Source organism: Pteropus medius, unplaced genomic scaffold (assembly GCF_902729225.1).
Source record: "Pteropus medius unplaced genomic scaffold, Ma_sr-lr_union100, whole genome shotgun sequence".
Taxonomy (NCBI): domain Eukaryota; kingdom Metazoa; phylum Chordata; class Mammalia; order Chiroptera; family Pteropodidae; genus Pteropus; species Pteropus medius.
The window spans coordinates 135,665-154,874 of NW_024343579.1; the positions used below are offsets into that span (position 1 = coordinate 135,665).

Genomic DNA, 19,210 nt, shown 5'->3' on the forward strand with positions numbered 1-19,210 from the left:
CAAACTTCATGGACCCTGACATTTGAATTTCCTCTAACTTTTCCATGTCACAAAATCTTTTTTATCAACCATTTAAAATGGCAAAAACCACTGTTAGTCTGCAGGCCATACAAACAGGCAGGTAAGTGGGATTTAGGCCAGCAGGCTGTAGTATGCCAACTATCCCTGAGCTAGAGGACAGTCTTGCTGTGCATTACACCATGGCCAGTGTTCGGCTGGTAGGATTAGATGCCTGCAATGCACATGTACCAGTTAGCGCTCCAGGTGGGTGTGACTGTCCACTACATGTTGACAAAGATGGCCTCAATGCAGAGGCTGCATTTTTTCTTTACCTCAGTGTATCCAAGCGTATAGGTGCTGGGGTTCACTCATCAGAGCCTGAAGGGCTCCTAAAGACTGACATCCAGTGCTCTACTGGTACATATGGGGCTACCTAGGTCAGGAGGCAAGGGAGCGGCCCAAGGCACTCAGAGTTAGTGGGAGAGTTGGCAATATATCTGCAGCCTGGAGCACATAGTAACTGCTCTACCTCATAGTAGCCAGTATTTCCTTAGTGGTAACAAGACTAACAAATAATGCTTCTGTGCTCACTGTGTCCCAGGCTGCCTACTTTCTACCATCTCAATTAATCCTCAGCACAACCTTATTGGGTCCAGCCAGGATTTCAACCCTGCCTGGCTCTAAAGCACATTTTCTTAGCTATTCACCCTTTGTGATCCCCTTGTGCCTTTTGACACTATGGGACTGGAGCTGATTGACTTCCCAACATCAAGGAACCTCCATTTTGCTCCCTTTCCCTCATTAATCGTTGAGGTGATACATGAAGTTGTGAGGAATCAAAAACAAGGATAAAATGCCTGCAATATGCCATGTATGTAGGGCTGTGTTCAGTAACTACTAGCTATTTCTGTTAATTTCCTGTCTCGTGTCACAGAATAAGCACAGCCTTGAAAATCCAAAAGGCATTCACTTATGTTTTGTTTCTCCAGCCCCAGGATTCAGAGCAATGGATGGAAGTCACAGGCTCCAACTCGGGGAACCCCCCCCATTATGGCTCAGGGGTTGGTGGAAGCCACTGGGGGGGGGTCTCTGGAGAGGCTAGCCTGGCGGGGGTCACAGGCCACCTGCCGAAAGGACACTGGGGGGAGGTGGTAGTAGCTGCCCTCTAAGGTGGATGTAGCAAAGGGCAGCCCGTATCCAATAATGGCAGGGACAGGGTCCGCGATGCCGCTCTGCCACTCGGGAGAGCAGTGGCGCTTTCTTTGTCCTCGAACGCTGCCTGCGGCTTGGAGCCCTTCTTGAAGGCGTTCACGTCAAAGGCTGCAGAGGGCATTTTGCTGTTCAGCGCAGTGTCGGAATTTGATTTCGCGGGGTCCGAGACATGGACCCCGCTTGCGGGGATTCATGGGAAAGGACTGCAGCGCGTTTGTCGTTCAACGAGCATGTTTACAGATCGACTCTGCGGATGTGAATTTGCGCTTTCAGCGTATTCATCAAAGCTTCGGGAGAGCTGACCCTGGCCCTCCCCCCTTGTTCCCTGGGCCTGCGGCAGCACTCGGGGTTAGGCCGCCCACCCCCGCCCCCGCTCGCTCTCGCCTGCCGCGTCGCCCCCAGGCCTCAGGTTCGTTTCATTGAGACCTGCCGCTGTTTGCGAACCGTGGCCAGACTCGAAAATGGCCCTTTTCTTTAATCTCTGCACGGGGTTCCACTACAGCTTCCTGCAGTGATCGGCGAGTGGGCGGGCAGCCAGCGGTTCTGAAAAGCAAGCTCAGCCATGGCAACTGGGACAAGAGCGCGGGTTCCGGAGCCGCGGCTGGAGGGGCCCCTAGGGAAGAGACTTTTACAGGGATAACACCAGCTAGAAGGGGAAGAGCTCCGTCCAAGGGTCACTTTGCTGGCAGAGTGCACCTGGCGTGTGCCCTGCCTCAGGTCCTGCTACCGCCCAGACGGAGTCTGGCGCACCGGGTGGAAATCACCACACATTCTCGCCGCCGGCGCCTCTGGCTTCCTCGCCACTGTTGAGTCACTGCTCCGGGTCCGCAGAGCCCACCTCTAGGACCCGGGTGGGAAGGGGCCTGAAGACCGCGCGAGCTGCAGCGGGACCCAACCCCGACTGCTCCACACTCTGGGTGCCTGTAGGCCCAGCCCCCGCTGAAGACCTGCCCCCAGGTTGTGGCCCCGCCCCCGAGACTGCAGGCTCGCCCCGCCCCTCGCGCCGCTGCCGCAGCCCCGCCCCACCTTCCCTTGCCGTAGCCTGGCGCGCTCCGGACGCCAGCGCTCTTGTGCGCCCCTCCCCGCCTTCCTGGGGTGCGCCGCGCGCGCGCCAGCTCTGGGCGGGTTCTGCAGTGGCGGCAGGGCTCCTCCCCCTTCCCCGCTCCTCCCCAAACTGCCCCTCGGGCGTTCTCGTGTTGTGTTCCTCTAGGCCCTTTCTGCCAGTTCCCAGCCATGGCGGCCTGGCGCTCGGCGTTCCTCATTTGCCTCGCTTTCTCCTTGGCCACTCTGATCCAGAGAGGTAAGGCGGGCGGGGGGCGCGCGGGGACCCACCCCGGGGGGCTCGTGGGGCGGGGGCTCGGGCCCCGGCGTCCCCGTGGTGCGCATGAGCGGCCAGGTGCCCGCCCCACGGGCCTGCGACGGAGACAGCTGGCTGTCGGTGGGGCGGGGGTGCGAGCCTGGAGTCAGCGGGGGCCGACCCTGCCGCGGTCCACGTGGCTGCAGAGGAGGGACCGGGACCCCTCCTGGTGCAGGGCTGGAAAGAGCGGGATAGTACCCCCTTAAAAGCCTGAACAAGGTGCCCCACCGGTGACAGCAGCTGTCCCCAGGAGACTACCTTTGGGAAAACCTTGAAGAGAGCACTCATTCTCTTGAGCGGGGCTTCTCAAAATGTATCTCGAGGCCACATGCGACAGAAGCATCTGGGGAGCTTCCTAGATGCTTTCGTACCCCCTTTGTCAGGATCTCGGCGTGGGGCGGCGATGTGTAGGTGCTCCGCAGGTACTTCTGGTGCCCTCCCAGTTTTCGAGGCATTGGTGATATTTTGCCAAGGAGGAGGGGAGAGAGATTCTGCCGGATCAAGGGAGCAAGTTTCTTAGATCCTGGCTACTCTAAGTGTGGTCCAGACCCCCCGCCATGGCATCACCTGAGACTCCTTAGGAGTGCAGCATCCCGGTCCCGCCCCTGACCTGAGTCAGATTCTGCATTTTAACGAGTTCTAGGGGTAATTCGTATTCAAGTTTGAGAAGCATCTTCTTAGAATAAATCCAGTCTGGTTAAAAATAGGGTCTCGATGTGTACCAGCAGAATCTTCTTGCACTTATTTATATCCCATGTCCATATCAGAAAACACTCCAATCGAGCACAGAATTGTGCTCAGAGCTTCCTGACAACGACGGCAAATTCAGCTAATGACAAGCAAATGAGCTCAGCAAAACCAAAACTTTGTACTAGTAGAGTTCTAGTGAGATTTATGTTACATGTAAGGAACACTGGAAAACAGTGGACAGTGCTAGCCAAGGCAGTTTTGCAAAATATCCAGAAATATTTTGCATGTGGCAGCCGTCCTGGAGTTGGTAGAACATTCTACAAAGGTGCCAGGCTCTGTTCTAGACATTGCTGGTGCAGCAGTGAACAGAACTGAGCTGACATCCTGGTGGGGGTAGAAAACAAGTGGAAACATGGCAATCTATATATTGTTAGTGCTCTGGAGAAAAAAATCAAGTTAAAGGGTTGAATTTTCTGGGTTTTTTTGTCCCTTTGAGGTTACAATTTTAATTTTGTGTAAGGTGCATTTGTGGGGAAAAGTATAATCGTTTAATTGACTTCCATCTAATGATGTGGAAGATTTGAATATGGAAGCACAAAAAAGTTAGAAAATGATACTCCCTTCAAGGCTGTCTCCTGAAAGTCTTCGATGTGGTATGGACGTTGAGAAGGTGAAGAATACAAATGCTCAGGTCTCAGTTTTTCACCATCACGTGTTACACTAGGTGATTTAGGAGGTGGAGGAAAGTGAACCGGTACAACCATTTTACAGATAAGTAAATGGAGGTACAGAGGTGAAGTAACTCACTTCAGGTGGCAAAGCTAAGATTTGATCCCGAGCTTCTCTGATTCCACAGTCCTTGCTTTTTAGGTGCTAGGCACATGCCTTTATGCCTGGAGGTCATCCTCTTTCTACCTCTGACTGGCCGAGGGGCCTTGGGAAAGTTCCCTGAACCTGAGTAAGTTTACTCATCCCTATAATGTCTAACAACTCAGAAAGGTGTCTTGGGACCAAGTGTGTATCACTCTCAGATTTGCAGCCCTATCAGCAGCTGCTATCTCCTGAGTGCTTGCTCTGTAGTAGGCACTTCACATTTATTGTTTTTAATTATCCCAACAATTTTGCTGGCTAAGTATTATCCCCACCTTCCAGATGAGGGGCTCCTGGTCACATAGCTCAGAAGAGAGCCAAGATCCCATCCAGATAAGGCTGCTACCCAGTGACTTTTGTTATTTTAATTCAGAAAGCTGAACCGAAAGAAACTTTTGCTTCAAGGTAGGGACCCATTTTTCTGGATCTTTTGTGCAAAATACGATGACAGATACGGGTTTTGCATTTGTCTTGGGGATGACTGCAGTTTCAGAGCAGCTGTGTCGAAATTAACAAACACAAAACAGGTGTTCAGTTAGGCACCTGCTGGCTCTCCTGGAGCCTGGAAGTGGTAGATGGAGTGGGCCTTCCCAGGAGCCACTTTATTTTAGTCCTGGTCTTCAGCAGTGAGATGAGACTATGAAAGCCCAGCAGGCCTCAGAAAGGGCACACAACCTTAAAACATGATTTGTGAAATCCCTCCAGATACTGGCAAGTTGACACAGGCTTTAGGCTCTCAGGAGTTTAAAAGGGTGGTTAACAAGTCATCCGTGTTCTAGTTACAGATGGGTTTTCAGTCCACTGTGTATTTTACGAGTTCTGAAAACTCCTCTGAGGCCCGATATGTCACCTATATGCATCTACAGAAATGGGAAACTGTTCTTCTGAGCAGTGGGGATTAGCAGCTCAGTGGCACTGGTGGGTGGTGATTATAACAAGGGCTCCATTTCCCCGTCTTCCACGCGCTGGGCCCTCATTGCCTTACATGCATTGCCCCCTCGTAACTGCCCTGAAATGTTAGCACAGTGACCTGTCTCGTCTCCTGTGGTCTCTGATAGCCATTTGCCTACAGCTTTGAAAATAACTGAGTGGTAACCCATATCAGATGAAAAACGTGTGGTCCAGAGAGGTTTAGGACTTGAACACAGGTTTATCTAAATAACCAAAGCTGGGGGCATGAATGCAGTTCCTTCCAGGGCTGAGGCAGGTCATAGACATGTGAGAGAAGTGACCGGGAATAAGTGTTATGAGAGTGCCTGCTCCCTTAAAAAGAGGTAGCCCAGCTGACGGAGGGTGCAGGCTTTGGAGGAAGCCTGCCCAGCACTACCGCAACCCATGGCAAGTCACTTAACTGCTTGGTGCCTTGGTTTCCTCATCTATAACATGGGCATAACCACACCATCCACCTTGTGGGGTTATTAATGTTAAATGATAAAATGCTAAGCAGAGGACCCGGCTCCAAGTGAGCCCTGTTAGTAGTTATTCACATTACCTGAGACAGTCCAAGCCACATTTTAAAAATAACACAGTGCCAGTCTTGAAAACATTATGCTAAGTGAAAGAAGCCAGACACGAAAGTCCATATACTGTATGATTCCATTTTTATGAAATGTCCAGATTTGGCAAATCCATAGAGACAAAGTAAATTAGTGGTTGCCAGGGGCTGGGGGGAAGGGCAGTGACTGCTTAATAGGTATGGGGTTTCCTTATGAGGTGATGAAAATGTTCTGGAACAGAATAGAGGCAATGGTTGCACTACCTTATGAATGTACTAAAGCACCGAATTATAGATTTCAAAAGGGTGACTTGTATATGAATTATATCTCCATTTTTTAAAAAAATCCAAGTCCAAGCAAATGAAGGAGGCAGCGGCATGTAACACCTGAGTTTGGATTGGTCTTCAGGGGCCCTTGGACTTGGTTGGGCAGTGGTGAGAGAGCAGAATGCTCCCCAAGTGCAGATGGTGCCAAGATGCCAGGCTGTGATCCAGGCAGAAGCCCTGTGGGGGTCTCTGCTATGAGCCAGATGGGCCACAGGGCCACCTGCAGGGTTGACCCAGAGCTGCTTAACCCTGCTTGCCTGAGTTCAGAAATGGTCCCTGGATTGGTGCATCCTGGGTGTGTGTGTGTAGAGGGCTGGAATGTTAGCTTTCCCGGATGGCTCAGTCACCATTCACCCCTGACAGCCATTGCATTGAGCTGACAGGGTCTGGGGACTGTTTGCTTTTTAACATCACCTATTTTGGCCCCTTCCTCACTGTCACAGGTCACATCCCCATCCCCTCTATCATTTTGGACACCAGGTAACTAAAACTTGTGTTTGTTGAAACACAACAACACAGAAATCACCCAAGAGTCAGTGCCAGTAGTAAATGATAAAATGCTTAGCAGATAAAATGCTTAGCTGCTTCCAGTGGAGGTGAGGACAACGAGGCTGTTTGGCTGCTCAGAGGGTCGTGTGGGGAGGAGCTGGGTTTGGTTCTTGTGAGTTCAGGAAACATACCTTCCAGGTGCGCTGACTTTCCTGTTCTGGGTTCTTCCCCCATCTGCTATTGGTGCTTTCCCTGCTGCGTGCCCACTCCTGCTCTATCCGTGGCATTCATACTGGCACGTATTCCTCTGCTGCCCTTGGCATGCTCGGGGAGGTCTGGCTGCAGGGGTTCCTGTCCCCCAACCTGAACTTGGCCCACCCTGAGGCTTGGTCACAGGTCCATGGTCTGGCCGATCTTGGTTGGAATGTAAAAGCTTAAAGTCATCCTAAACACATAACAGAAAAGAGAAAATCTTTCATGCACATAGGTGTTTCACGTGGAGGCAGGTGGGAATAATAATAATGACCCCCAGAGATGTCCACGCCCTCATCTCTGGTACCTGCGACTGTTAGGTTACATGCTAAAGGGGAATTAGGGTAGCAGGTGCAATTAAGGTAGCTCATCAGCTGGCCTTAAAATGATTCTCCCGGGTTATCCTGGCCAGTTAAAGGACTAGGATCCTTTAAATATGGAAGAGGGAAGTAGCGGAGTTAGGATCAGAGCGGTGCCACGTGAGAAAGATTCGACTGCCCTTTGCTGGCTCTGAAGATGGAAGAAGCCTCGAGCCAAGGAAAGGACACACAGCCTCTAGAAGCTGGAAAAGGCAAGGGAACATTCTCCTAGAGCTTCCAAAAGGAACACAGCCCTGCCTACGCCATGACTTTTAGCCCAGTGAGACTGTGTTGGACTTCTTTGTGGCCTTCAAAACCGTAAGATAAAAATGTGTTGTCTTAAGCTACTAAGTGTGTTTTAATTTTTTTATAGCAGCAAGAGGAAAATAGTAGAGAAGCGGAGGGGTAGATGTTAGTGTCCTTTCTTTGAAAAAACTAGCTCGTGATGTTTATGTCGTTTCGACTTTGCCATTTTAAATCAACCCCCAACATGCTGAGTTCAAGATTTTAGAATGTGCAGAAAATTGGATGGCAATGATGGTCTTGGTGCCACAGTGACCACTTTAGAAGCACCTCAGAGGGCCCTGGGAGGCAGCTGGATTTCTTTAGCTTGGATTTGATTTAAAACTACTTCCCAAGGAGTTCAGAGCCTGTGCCTGCTTCAGCATGCACCCCATTCTGTAGGCCACCTGCAGAACGGGGGCCACCATCTGTCTCCCAAGAGGCCTTTTCCATCCTCTCCCCAGTCCTAATGGCTGCACCTGAAGCACGGTGCCATCTGGGGCCAGCGGACAGAGGGTCTCTCATTTGTCCAGGACACGCCTGCCCGTGCTGAGGAGTGTGCTGCCAGGTGACCTCTCTCCCGAGGTGGGTCGGGGGAGAAGGCCAGAGCAGGAATAGGTGGCCTGGACCTCCACTCCAGCTTCAACCAGTTTTGAGCTGTTTTTATTAGTTTTATAACTAGGGCTTTTCATGAGCTGTCAGAGGGTTCTGCAGCTTTAAAACAAAAACACTTAAACTGGAATTGAAGATTGCTAGAGTTGACTCCCACAGAGAGGACTACCCCCGCTCAATGAACATCTGTTTAAAGGAGAGGCTCCACATCTGGCTGGCATCGTGAGGTGGTTCTATTTGGGATTATTCTATTTGGGGTTATTTTCAAAATTAGAGGCGGTGCTCTCAGCAGGAAGCATTGTTGCAGGGCAGAACTCATTACCACCAAAATAGTGCCAAGGCACAGACGGGGCTCATTTTGACATTCTTCTTTTTATTTTTATTGCTGCTTCAGCTAGCCTGGGATGAAGGAATTTAACACAGGGCCTGCATTCCAGTGCGGCCCCACCATTTGCTGGCAACAGTGGCCTTATCTGATCTCTGCTTTGTGGGCCTCACAGAATTGTGCCAGTAGTCAATTAATTGCTAATGCAGACAGGCTGTGTGTGGTCAAGGTATTAGCAAAGTTACGGTCCTTAGAGGGGAGGAGAATGCGAAAGAGGTCACCGGCTTCCTTAGTTGTAATGAGAATCCAGGGGCCGATGGCCACAAGAGCGTTTGCTTGGCCAGAACCAAAGTGCCCGGCAAATTAGTGAGCTGGGCTCAGAGTCCGAACGAGCTTGGGAGGAAGAATTGCCCCAGGAGTAACTGTGAGTTGCCTTCATATGCCTTTGGCTTCCTGCAGAGTTCTGTGTTCTTGTGCAGGAGCGATCCCTTTTTCACTGCTCGTTCGTTTGGCTCGGTCATCTGGATCAAAAAAAGGCAAGAATCCAAAGTGCTGCCTAAAAAGAAACCAACAGAAACCATGTTTTCATCTTGTATTTGTCAAATCCGGTATACCACGTGGAGTTGTTTGGGGTTCCCATTAATTCCTTTCCAACACTTGGTTTCCTACCTGTCCCCTGAAACTGCGCCTGGCCTGGCCAAGGTCTGTGATGTCTTCCCTGTTGCTAAATCAGGTCATCTGACACCTCCGATCACACTTTCTTCCCTTGGTTTCTGGGATGCCCCACTTTGCTAGTTCTTTGCCTTTGTTCCTGCCTTTCTTCCTCCCCGCCCCCGACTTCGGCTGGTGGTGGTGCCTCGGCTTAGTCCTTGGTCAGCTTCTTTCCCTGCACTGGTTTCCCAGTGCTTTCTCCAGCCTCATGGCTTTAAACGAAGTCTGATCTGCATGCTTGTGACTCTTCAGTTTCTATCCCCAGCCCTGCTCTCTTGACCTACAGGCACCTGCGTTCAGCAGCTCCACGCGGTTGTCTGATGCCCTGCTGGTAGGTAGGTTATTGGAATCCTTCAGGTTCAGTTCTCCCCACCCACCAACTGAATCCTGGCCCTCCCCTCCCCCTATGCTCGAACCTCCCTATAATCCAGCAACCAAAGGGTTCTTGCCCTGCGCAGCATGTTAAATTATTTTGAATGTCGCCCCTGCTAATAGATATCTCCAAAGGACCATGTACAAACCTGAGCTTCTGCTCCCTCCCTCTAAGCCTGTTCCGCCTGGGTCACTGGCAGCACCATCCTGCTGGTGGCTCTGGTCGCTCCTCCAGGGCTTGCTTTTCCTCATGCCCTACATCTGACCTATCACCAGACTGCACATGAGCACCCTCAGAATTATCCAGACTCTCACTTCAGTTTCTCTCTGGCTACCTCCCTTGGCTGAACCACCATCCCCTCTCACTGGGGCTCTGGTCAGGGTACTCCCAGCGAGGGTCTCAGAGTCCACTCCTGCCCCTACAGTCTACTCTCCACACTGCAGCCGGGCGATCTTTTAGAGACCTAAATCACATCGCGTTCCTCTGCTCGGATCTTTGCTTCCAGCCCTGCCCAGGCCTGGCTTGCCAGATGTTCCAAGGTGCTAAGCATGCCTCCACCTTGGGACCTTTGTGTTTGCCCTCCCCTTTGGCTAGAAGTTCTTCCCTCAGATAGGTGTGTGTCCTCGCCCTCACTTCCCAAATGCTCCCACCTTGGAGGGGCCATCCCTGAGTACCCACCTGAAATTGTAACCCAAATACCCTCCTGTCTCTAGCCTGCCCTTATCCGCTGTTATCATCTGTCCACCTGCTTCTGTCTCTACCACTTGACTTTGGGCTCCATGAGGGCAGACACTTTTTTTTTGTCTGCTTTACCAGTATCTAGAGCAATACCTGGCACAGTGAGGGGCTGGGCAGGAAACAGATGGCACGCTCAAGCACAGTAATTGAACATCTAATCAAAGGGCTATTTACAAGATATAGGGAAACCAAAAAAGAGTGCAAAGCCCCTTGGGTGATGAAGCAACTTGGGTATTTACTACCCTGGGCTTCAAGGGGTAAGAGGAGGGAGGGGTCCTGGAATACAGAGTAGCTAGGGCTGTGGGAGAGGGCAGGGGAGCTGCAGCAGCCCGGAGGGTGGGCACCAGGAGAATAAACGCTGTGAGTCTTGCTTTGCCTTTCAGTGACTAAGCCTGTGGGTCTCAAACTGTGCACCCAGGCGCCCTGGAGCACTGCAGGAACTCACAGTGGCAACAAACTCATGGTGGTGCCACAGACATTTTTAATTTTCGAGGACAATGCAGCAACGTCAGACACCCTGCAGAGTGCCATTAAATTGGTTGGAACTAAATAAATGGACCGTTAGGTATTTCTTTGGGTCTGGGGTGCTGTGAAAAAGCCTCCGAGACACTAAGAGAACCTATGGTCTGAACCCATTGGGAGTCGAGGCAAGGGAAGTCATCGATGTGGCCTGTCCTCGTCAGTAGGCCCAGTGTGTGTCTGCTAATACGTGAATGAGCAGTTATTGAGCCAGGAACAGTGTGGGGCACTATGGGCAGAACAGAATAAAGCTTGCACCTGCCCTCAAGTAGCTTACAGTCCAGACGGACCTGGACTATATATAGTAACTGCCCCACGTGTCATAAAAGGCACCAGAATTCATTGTGGCTGCAACGCTATCTGCCTGAAGACCCTCACCCCCATTCTCCCTATGTTGAAAGTTGTTCCCGTCATCTATTGCTGCATGACCAACCACGGTAAACTTAGCGTAAAACACTGGTTTAATTATGCTCCTAGATTCTGTAGGTTGAGAATTCAGAAGAAGACAACAGGGGCAGCTCATCTTATCTCCACATCTGGAGCCTCGGCTAGGAAGACTCAAGTGGCTGGGGGCGAGGATCACTGGGAGGCTTCTTCACCCACATCTCTTAAAGGATGGGCTCACCTGTGGCTATTGACACAGGGCCTCTCCCTGTGGTTTGGGCTTCCTTACAGCATGGTATTTGAACTTCTACATGGCCCCTTAGGGCTCTAAGCGTGAGTATTCCAGCATGCTAATGGGGGAAGCGTCATGGCTTTTTTTTTTTAATTAAATTGTAAAAAACAGTATACCACCCAAACCATTTTATGGCAGTTCATTGGCATTAAGTATGTTCACGGCGTTGTACAACCATCACTTCTGTCTAGTTCCAGAACATTTTCTTCACCCCAAACAGAAACCCCATACCCATGAAGCAGTCGCTTCCTGCCCCTCACTCAGCCCCTCACCAACCACTAATCTGCTTTCTTTCTCTATGGATTTACCCATTCTAGACCATGTAAATGGAAACATACGATATGTGGCCTTTCGTGTCTGGCTTCTTTCAGTTAGTATGACGTTTTCAAGGTTCATCCGTGTTATAGCATGGATCTGCACTTCATTCTTTCCTAAGATTGAATATTCTATTGTATGGATATATCTCACACTTCGCTTATCTATTTATCAGCTGATGGACATTTGGGCCGCTCCTACTCTTTGAGCACAGTGCTGCTATGAACATTCGTGTACATCTTTGAACACCTGCTTTCAGTTCTGTGGGCCTTCTGTGACCTAGCCTCAGAAGTCATGCAGCTTTACTTTCACTTTATTCTATAGACTGAGTCACTTGAGAATAGTCTAGATTCAAGTTGAGAACATATATCCCACCTCACAATAGGAGCGTTTCAAAGACTTTTTAGCCACAGTTTAAAAGCGGCACACCAATCCACTGAGATTGCAAGGCTCACGTGAAATGCTGCCTTATCCGTGGAGGTGTTAACTGCTGTAGCTCTGTTATGATGCATACTTCTCTGACTTTTCTGGTTCTTTATGAAATAATCACCATTATGCATATTTGTTATTGTACTGGTCGATAGCTCCACATCCACCTCTTCTCTTGATGCCACACTGCTGTCATCAGCTGTCAGGTTTTCTCTCCAGTTAGGGGGATGGACTAGCTGGTCCTTCTAGTGCTGATGTTCTGTGAGCTTCACCTGGCCTTATTTGCACACACTTTTTCTGGTGGGAGGGGTAAGGTCTTCTCCGGCGAGCACAGTGCCCTGCACACAGCTGCATTGGGGGCACTTGCAGAACGTGGATCTCGGGGGCTTTGGGTAACCCCATCAAAGTAGGGCAGCCCAAGGATTTGCTTTTCTCCACCTCCAACTATTTCTACTTGGAGAAGGGTCAACGAGAGTCGAGCACTTTTTTATTTTTTTCCTGGATAGAGGCTGTAGAAGAATTTCTCAACCATGGCACTGTTGACATTTTGGGTGGGATAATTTGTTGGGAGGGGACTGTCCTGTGCATTGTAGGATATTTAGCAGCATCCCTGGCTTTTACCTGCTAGATGCCAATAACACCCCTTCCCAAGTCCTGCCAACCCAAAATGAGTCTAGATATTGCCGAATATCCCCTGGGTCAGAACTGCCCTGGGTTGAGACCCACTACTATAGAAGCACTTTGGTGTTTTTTTTTTTTTTTTTTGGAATTCCACTCTCCATTTTCAGTATTCCTCATGAGTCACTAAAGTTTTCTGTCATCCTCACGTTGCTTCAGGATAGACATGTTGGAGTAAATCAGATCACTCCATCTTTGTGGATTGGGAGCAGCTCCAGCCGACTCCAGGAGCACAGCTAGGCTCCTTGGTGAGCTTCTAGCTCGTCCTAGTTAGATCGGCACATCACCAATCTCTTCAGATAGTTGTCTTCTGCGTGGATTTCCACAGATGGCTCATCCCATCTGTCTTGTGTTGATCCTCATTAGTTTCAATCTTAAATGGGGACCTTGTCTTCAATATGTTTTATGATCTTCTGAGAACCCGTGGAAAAGAATAAACAGAAAAGTGAGCCAAAGACTTGACCAGGCAGTTCATACAAGAAGAAATCAAATTGGACAACAAACATATGAAAAGATGCTCAACCTCATCAGTAATTGGAGAGATGCAAATTAAAATGTAATATAAAATCGCATACCCTCCAGTAGGCTGAAAATTATAATAAAGTCTGGCAATACCAGGTGTTTACATGGTTACAAGACTTATATGTGCTCTCTGTAGGAAAGTTGGAAAATGTAGAAAAGTAGAGAAAATGCAAACCCCATAACCCAGGATTAACCACTGTTAACATCAAAATACAGTATTTCAATTCTTTTTTCTCTACAGAAATATATAGTTGGACATTATTGATATAGCACTGTATATATAGCTTTCCCCTTTATTGTGAAATATACAGAAAAGTGTACAAGGCCTTTAATGAATAAGTGTAAGGTGAAAATCTGTGTCATCAATCAGATCGAGAAATAGAATGTCGACAGCACCTGAGTGGATCTCTGGCCCTCCTGATCTCAGCTCCTCACCCCAAGAGGTGACCACTAGCTTGATTTCCATGTAGTCAGTTTCTTGCTTCATATTTCTACCACCTACGTATGTGACCTTAAATAATATAATTTAGTTTGGCCTGTCTTAACTTTGTAGAAATGGAGTTACACTGTATACAGGCTTTCGTGTTTTGTCTTTTCCCTGTAAGGTTGCTAATGATCTCTTGTATTTGTGGTTCATTCATTTTCCTTGCTATGTGTTATTCCACGGTTTGGACATACCACAAGTTTTTTCTTAAGCCATTCTCTTATTGATGGACATTTGGCTAGTTTCCAATTTTCGACTTTCAAGCAGTGCCGCCATGACTATTATGCAGATGCGCACAAGTTTTTCTAGGGCACTAGGTTCTTAAGTTGCGCTCTGGGGACCCTTGAAGGGCCCTTGAGACATTTTCAGGGGCTCCACGAGGTTCAACTGTTTTCATAGTAACACTAAGATATTAATTGCCTTTTTCATTCTTCTCGTGAATGTACAGTGTTTTCCAGAGTTGATGTGATGTGTAACATGAAAGATGTGCTTCTGTCATGTTTTAAAAATTTCTCAGTTTTAATTTCTAATGTGATAAATATCAGTGGTTATAACACATATAACAAAAGGTCTTTGAGATTCTCAATTTTTGAATGTATAGAGTCCTAATACAAAAAAGCTTAAAAATTGCTGTTCTAAGGTTCTACCTAGGACTAGAGTTTCTGGATTACATGGTATTTGTAGCTTCAATCTTACCAGGTGATGCCATACTGTAGTCCAAAGTGGTCATAGCAGTTTATATTCCTGTCAGCAATGTATAAAAGTTTCCGTTGTGCCAAAGCCTCACCAACACTTGGTATTGTCAGACTTTAGTATCATTTTAGCTGTTGGTGGGTGTGTGCTTTGATATTATTATGGTTTCATTTGCATCTCTCGTTACTGATGAGGTTCAGCTCCTTTCCATATGTTTATTGTCCAATTTGATTTCTTTTTTTTGAATTGCCTGGTCAGATCTTGGCTTATTTTTCTCTTTTTCTATGGTTCTCATTCATTTTCTCGTGCCTTGGTTATTTCTGGCTGTGTACTGTTCATCGTCCTTAAAATATATAGATAAGGCTTTGAAGTCTAGGAGAAATGTGGTTTCTTCTAGAGAAGATTTGTGTTTGATTTTTGTCAGCTGCTTTGGATGTTACTAGCCTTGGATCACCTAAAACAAGTTCCCAACTTTTCTCCTTGTTTCCCCAGCACCAGGCAGCCTTCCTTGCCATCCTCTGGAGGTCAAATTGAGAAAGGGCAAGTTTGTTTCTGAGTCACTCTTACCCCAGAGTGTAGTCCTTAGGAGTCCTGGTTTAATGTGAGAACTTTTCAATTACAGTCCTCAGTTTAAGAGTTCATGGGCCCAAACTTCAGTCCCTTTGCCCGCCTTGGAACCAAAGGTCAAGTTTGTCCAGCTTGGCAAATGCCTTCAGGGCCATGGACTCCTACATCTCTTAACTTCCCGCCACCTCTTAGGTGTGTGTTGGTTTGTGTTTTTTTATGGTCGGTTTTATACTATCTTGTCAGTTCTTCAGTGCTTTTAACGGAATGTTTTGAAAATCAACCATTTTAGTTGCTTTTAATTGGAAGATTGGTCCAAATTACTAGAAAGACAAATTGATACATATCTTTATCCTGTTTAAGTATGTAACCTTATATTGTATTTTCTTACATAATTAAAATTATGAAGAATATGATTTTTGATGGATATTGAGGTGGGCTCCAGGTCTTTGCCATCATAAATTACATTTTGATAAATATCTTTTGTACATAAAAATTGGCCGAAGAGAATGGTACCTAATTACAGGCTACCTGGGAGGAGTCGTTCTGAACCTTAGTCAGTGTTAGATGCATGTCAACTGTTGTTACTGTTATTGTCACATTTGCACATGGGATGGCTGAGGGAGCACGGCCTTGCTGCCTGATGGCATCAGTCCTTTCTGTGGTCAGGGAGATACAGTCTTGTGCTGAGATTGCTAGGATCTGGCTAGAGAGTTCAAGTTGGAAGGAGTAATGCCAGGGAACAAAGGGAGCCGATTAAGGAAATGTGGATTGCCAATGTACCCGAGGGCCTGGCTTGAGTCACACACTCTGAGTTGGCAGTTGTGCCAATGCCAGTCTGCACAGGGATGTGAGACCTGCCTGCTGCTGCAACGTGGCATCACCCCAGAATGCAGCAAGGCCAGTGGCGGAATCGCTTGGCATAGTCAGTTTCCTCCAGGAGGCCTTGATTAAGCGCTGCTTGTGTGCCAGGCACCCCGCTTGGTGCTGGGCCAACAGAGATGACTCAGACACTGGCCTTGCTTCAAGGAGCTCTGTTTAGTGTGGCTAGAGAGTGGGTTCTTCTCTCAAAGTAAGGGGTTGGTAGGGGGAGAGGGCAGAATGTTGTGACAGGGATTGCTGGTGCTGGCTTGAGTCTGCCGTGACTGAGCTGGGACTGTGCCACGTGGGAAAGGAGGGGGCATCAGTTGACGGTCCCAAGGAGGACAGGAAGAGATGAAAGGGCTGCCTGGCCGGCTCTGCAGGTCTGCTGGGGCAGGAGGTCTGGCCAGGATTGGGAAGATAGGGCCAAGGCAAGAGAGTGAGATTTCCAAGTGAGGTGAGCGAAGGAGGTTAGAGACGAGGAAGGAGCTAAAGGGGTCGAGGACAAGATCTGGAGTATATCCAGGTCACAGATGCTAGCATAGGCCAGGATGACATGGGGTAGAGAGAGTGAACCCAGCCAGTGCCACGCAATCTCACTTCATTGCATGACTAGGAGAGAATGTGCTGGAAGTCAGGAGAGGATGGCCTCAAGGAAAGGGGCTACACCTCAGAAAAGGAGGGCTCTCGAGAGTGAAGGTGGGTTGGTTGGAGGGCCCCAATCTTCACTCTAGAGGGAGAAAAAGGCAGAAAGTCATAAAGGGACTTGCCCATGGTCACAGATGTGACCTTTACATCTGCCGCCTCTGAACTGCAGAAGCCTTTGTAGCAGGTTCATTTCCCTTCCCGTCCCACATGTCAAAAAGTTCCATGTTCACACGTCGTACAATTCACCTAAAGCGTACAATTCAGTGTTTTTTTTTAGCATATTCAGAGTTGAACAATCATCACCACTATCGAATTTTGGGACATTTTTATCGCTCCCAAAATGTCCCTTCAGCAGTCCCTTTTGATGCATCCCCCCCCACCCCGCAGGAACAACTTAATCGCTTTTCATATGAATGGAATCATACCATATATGGCCTTTTGGATCTGGCATCTTTCACCTACCAAAATATTTTCAAGGTTCATCCATGTTGTAGTGTGTATCAATACTTCATTGCCTTTTTATGGCCAAATACGATTCCATTGTATGGGTCTAATACATTTATTCATCAGTCAATAGACATTTGGCTTTTTTCTACTTTTTTGGGTACTATGAATAACGCTGCTATGAACATTTGTGTGGACTTATGTCTTCAATTCTCTTGGGCGGAATTGCTAGGTCATAGGGTAACACTGTGTTTAACTTTTTAAGGAACTGTCGAGCTGTTTTACAAAGCTGCATCATTTTACAATCCCACTAGCTGTATAGGAGGAGTCCAGTTTCTCTACATTCTCACCGATACTTATTTTCTGTTTTTTTTTAAACCCTAATGGGTGTGAACTAGTATTGTGGGTTTGATTTGCATTTTCCTAGTGACCAATGAAGTTGAGCATCTTTCATGCACTTATTGGATCACGTTCTTGAGTGAGTGCCCGGTGCAAAGAGCTCTAGCCCTGCCTTGCCTCACAGTGGGTGCTTCGCTTTCCTTGTTTGAGTTATTTCCAGATAATTTATGGCATATTTGTTCCCGTTATAAATGTATCTTACCATCCCCATCTGGCTACTTGAGCATGGACCTTATTAATCACATCATCGCTTCTCCGTGTTTTTCATTTGTCACTTTTTTCCTTTCCTTGATTCTTCCATCTACCTGAAAACACCCTCAAGTTTTCCTTCATCCTACAACATCTCTCCTGCCCCTGCCTCCCTTTTAAACTAATATTCCATCTCCTTCAAATCTCTACTCCCTGCCCTTCCTCTTCATCTTCCTGTATTGTATAGGGGATCACTTTGTATTCTTACAACTGTATGTGGACCTATAATTACCTCAATAAAAACTTCAATTAAAAATGTAATGCTTTGGAAGCAATGTGTCACTCAGAAGCCGTCCTGGAGACATCTTAATGATACAGAACAGCCAAGCAACAGGTGATTCAGAAATGGGGAAGCCAAGGGTGGGGAGAGTTGACTGTAAACACTGAAGCATTTCAACAGATCTAGGTCTGATCGATTAGGTAGAGGGAGGTGTCTGGCAGGAAGCCCTCGGTCCAGAGCTCAGAGCCACTTTGAGTTGGGGATTTAGATTTACGAGGGGGCATTAAGGGCTGAAATCATGTGAACAGGTGGAATCTCTCCAAGAGAGTGGGTGAAGAGGAACAATAGCTCTCTGGGGAACACCAAAATGGGGAGAGGTAGACAGTACGATCAGTGAAGGAGAATGAGAAGCGAGAGAGGACAAGAGCCTGAGGAGGAAAACGTCATGGAGATTCAGGACAGAGTGTTTCAAGGAAGGTGTCAAATGCAGTAGAGGGGTCAGAAGGATGAGTCCTATTGTAAATAATGCACTGAACGTAGGGGTACATACATCTTTTCAAATTAGCGTTTTCATTTTCCTTGGCCAAATATCCAGAAGTGGAATGGCTGGGTCATAAGGTAGTTCTATTTCTAGTTTTCTGAGGAACCTCCTGACTGTTTTCCATAGAGGTTGCACCAATTTGCAACCCCAACAGTGTAGGAGGGTTCCCTTTTCTCCACATCTTTGCCAACATTTCTTTGATTTACTGATGATAGCCATTCTGACTGGTGTGAGGTGATATCTCATTGTAATTTTAATTTGCGTTTCTGTGATGATTAGTGACATTGAGCAGCTTTTCATGTCTGTTAGCCATCTCCGTGTCCTCTTTGGAGAAATGTCTATTCAGGTCCTCTGCCCATTTTTTAATCGGATTTTTTGGGGGGGGCGGTTGAATCAGTATGAGTTCCTTATATATTTTAGATATTAATACCTTATCAGGTGTATTATTGGCAAATTTCTCCCATTCAGTAGGTTGTCTCTTTGTTTCGTTGATGGTTTTTCTGCACGAAAACTTTTTAGTTGGATATAGTCCCATTTGTTTATTTTTACTTTTATTTCCCTTGTCTGAAGAGACATATCCTAAAAGGCATCACTAATGACCTGTGTCAAAGAGTTCACTGCCTATGTTTTATTTTAGCAGTTTTATGGCATGGTGACAGATACTAGACTCATCATGGTGATCACATCAGGTGTATAAATGTTGAGTCACTATGTTGTACACCTGAGACACATATACCAACTATACTTTAATGATTTAAAAAAACAAAAAATGGAAGGATGAGTCTTCAAGGCCACCTGGACCTGGCATTTCTCCCACAAGCTGGCCTCTCCTCCTGTGCTCCCCATCTTGGTGGGTGGTGTCACCATTCTAGCCCA

The 19,210-nt window shown here is 47.6% G+C and overlaps 1 protein-coding gene across 3 annotated transcripts in view; it reads left to right on the top strand.

Annotated features, from left to right (window-relative positions):
- The first annotated feature begins 2,287 nt into the window (after window positions 1-2,287).
- Window positions 2,288-19,210, top strand: part of CD99L2 (CD99 molecule like 2) — a 112,660-nt gene continuing 95,737 nt past the window's right edge. For 2 of the 3 annotated variants that reach the window (XM_039867583.1, XM_039867584.1), the window contains exon 1: window positions 2,290-2,512. In XM_039867583.1, coding sequence (XP_039723517.1) covers window positions 2,446-2,512 — 67 coding nt within the window. In that variant the 5' untranslated portion in view covers window positions 2,290-2,445. Of the gene's footprint in view, window positions 2,513-19,210 lie in introns of all 3 variants that reach the window. The other variant, XM_039867582.1, reaches the window with a different exon arrangement.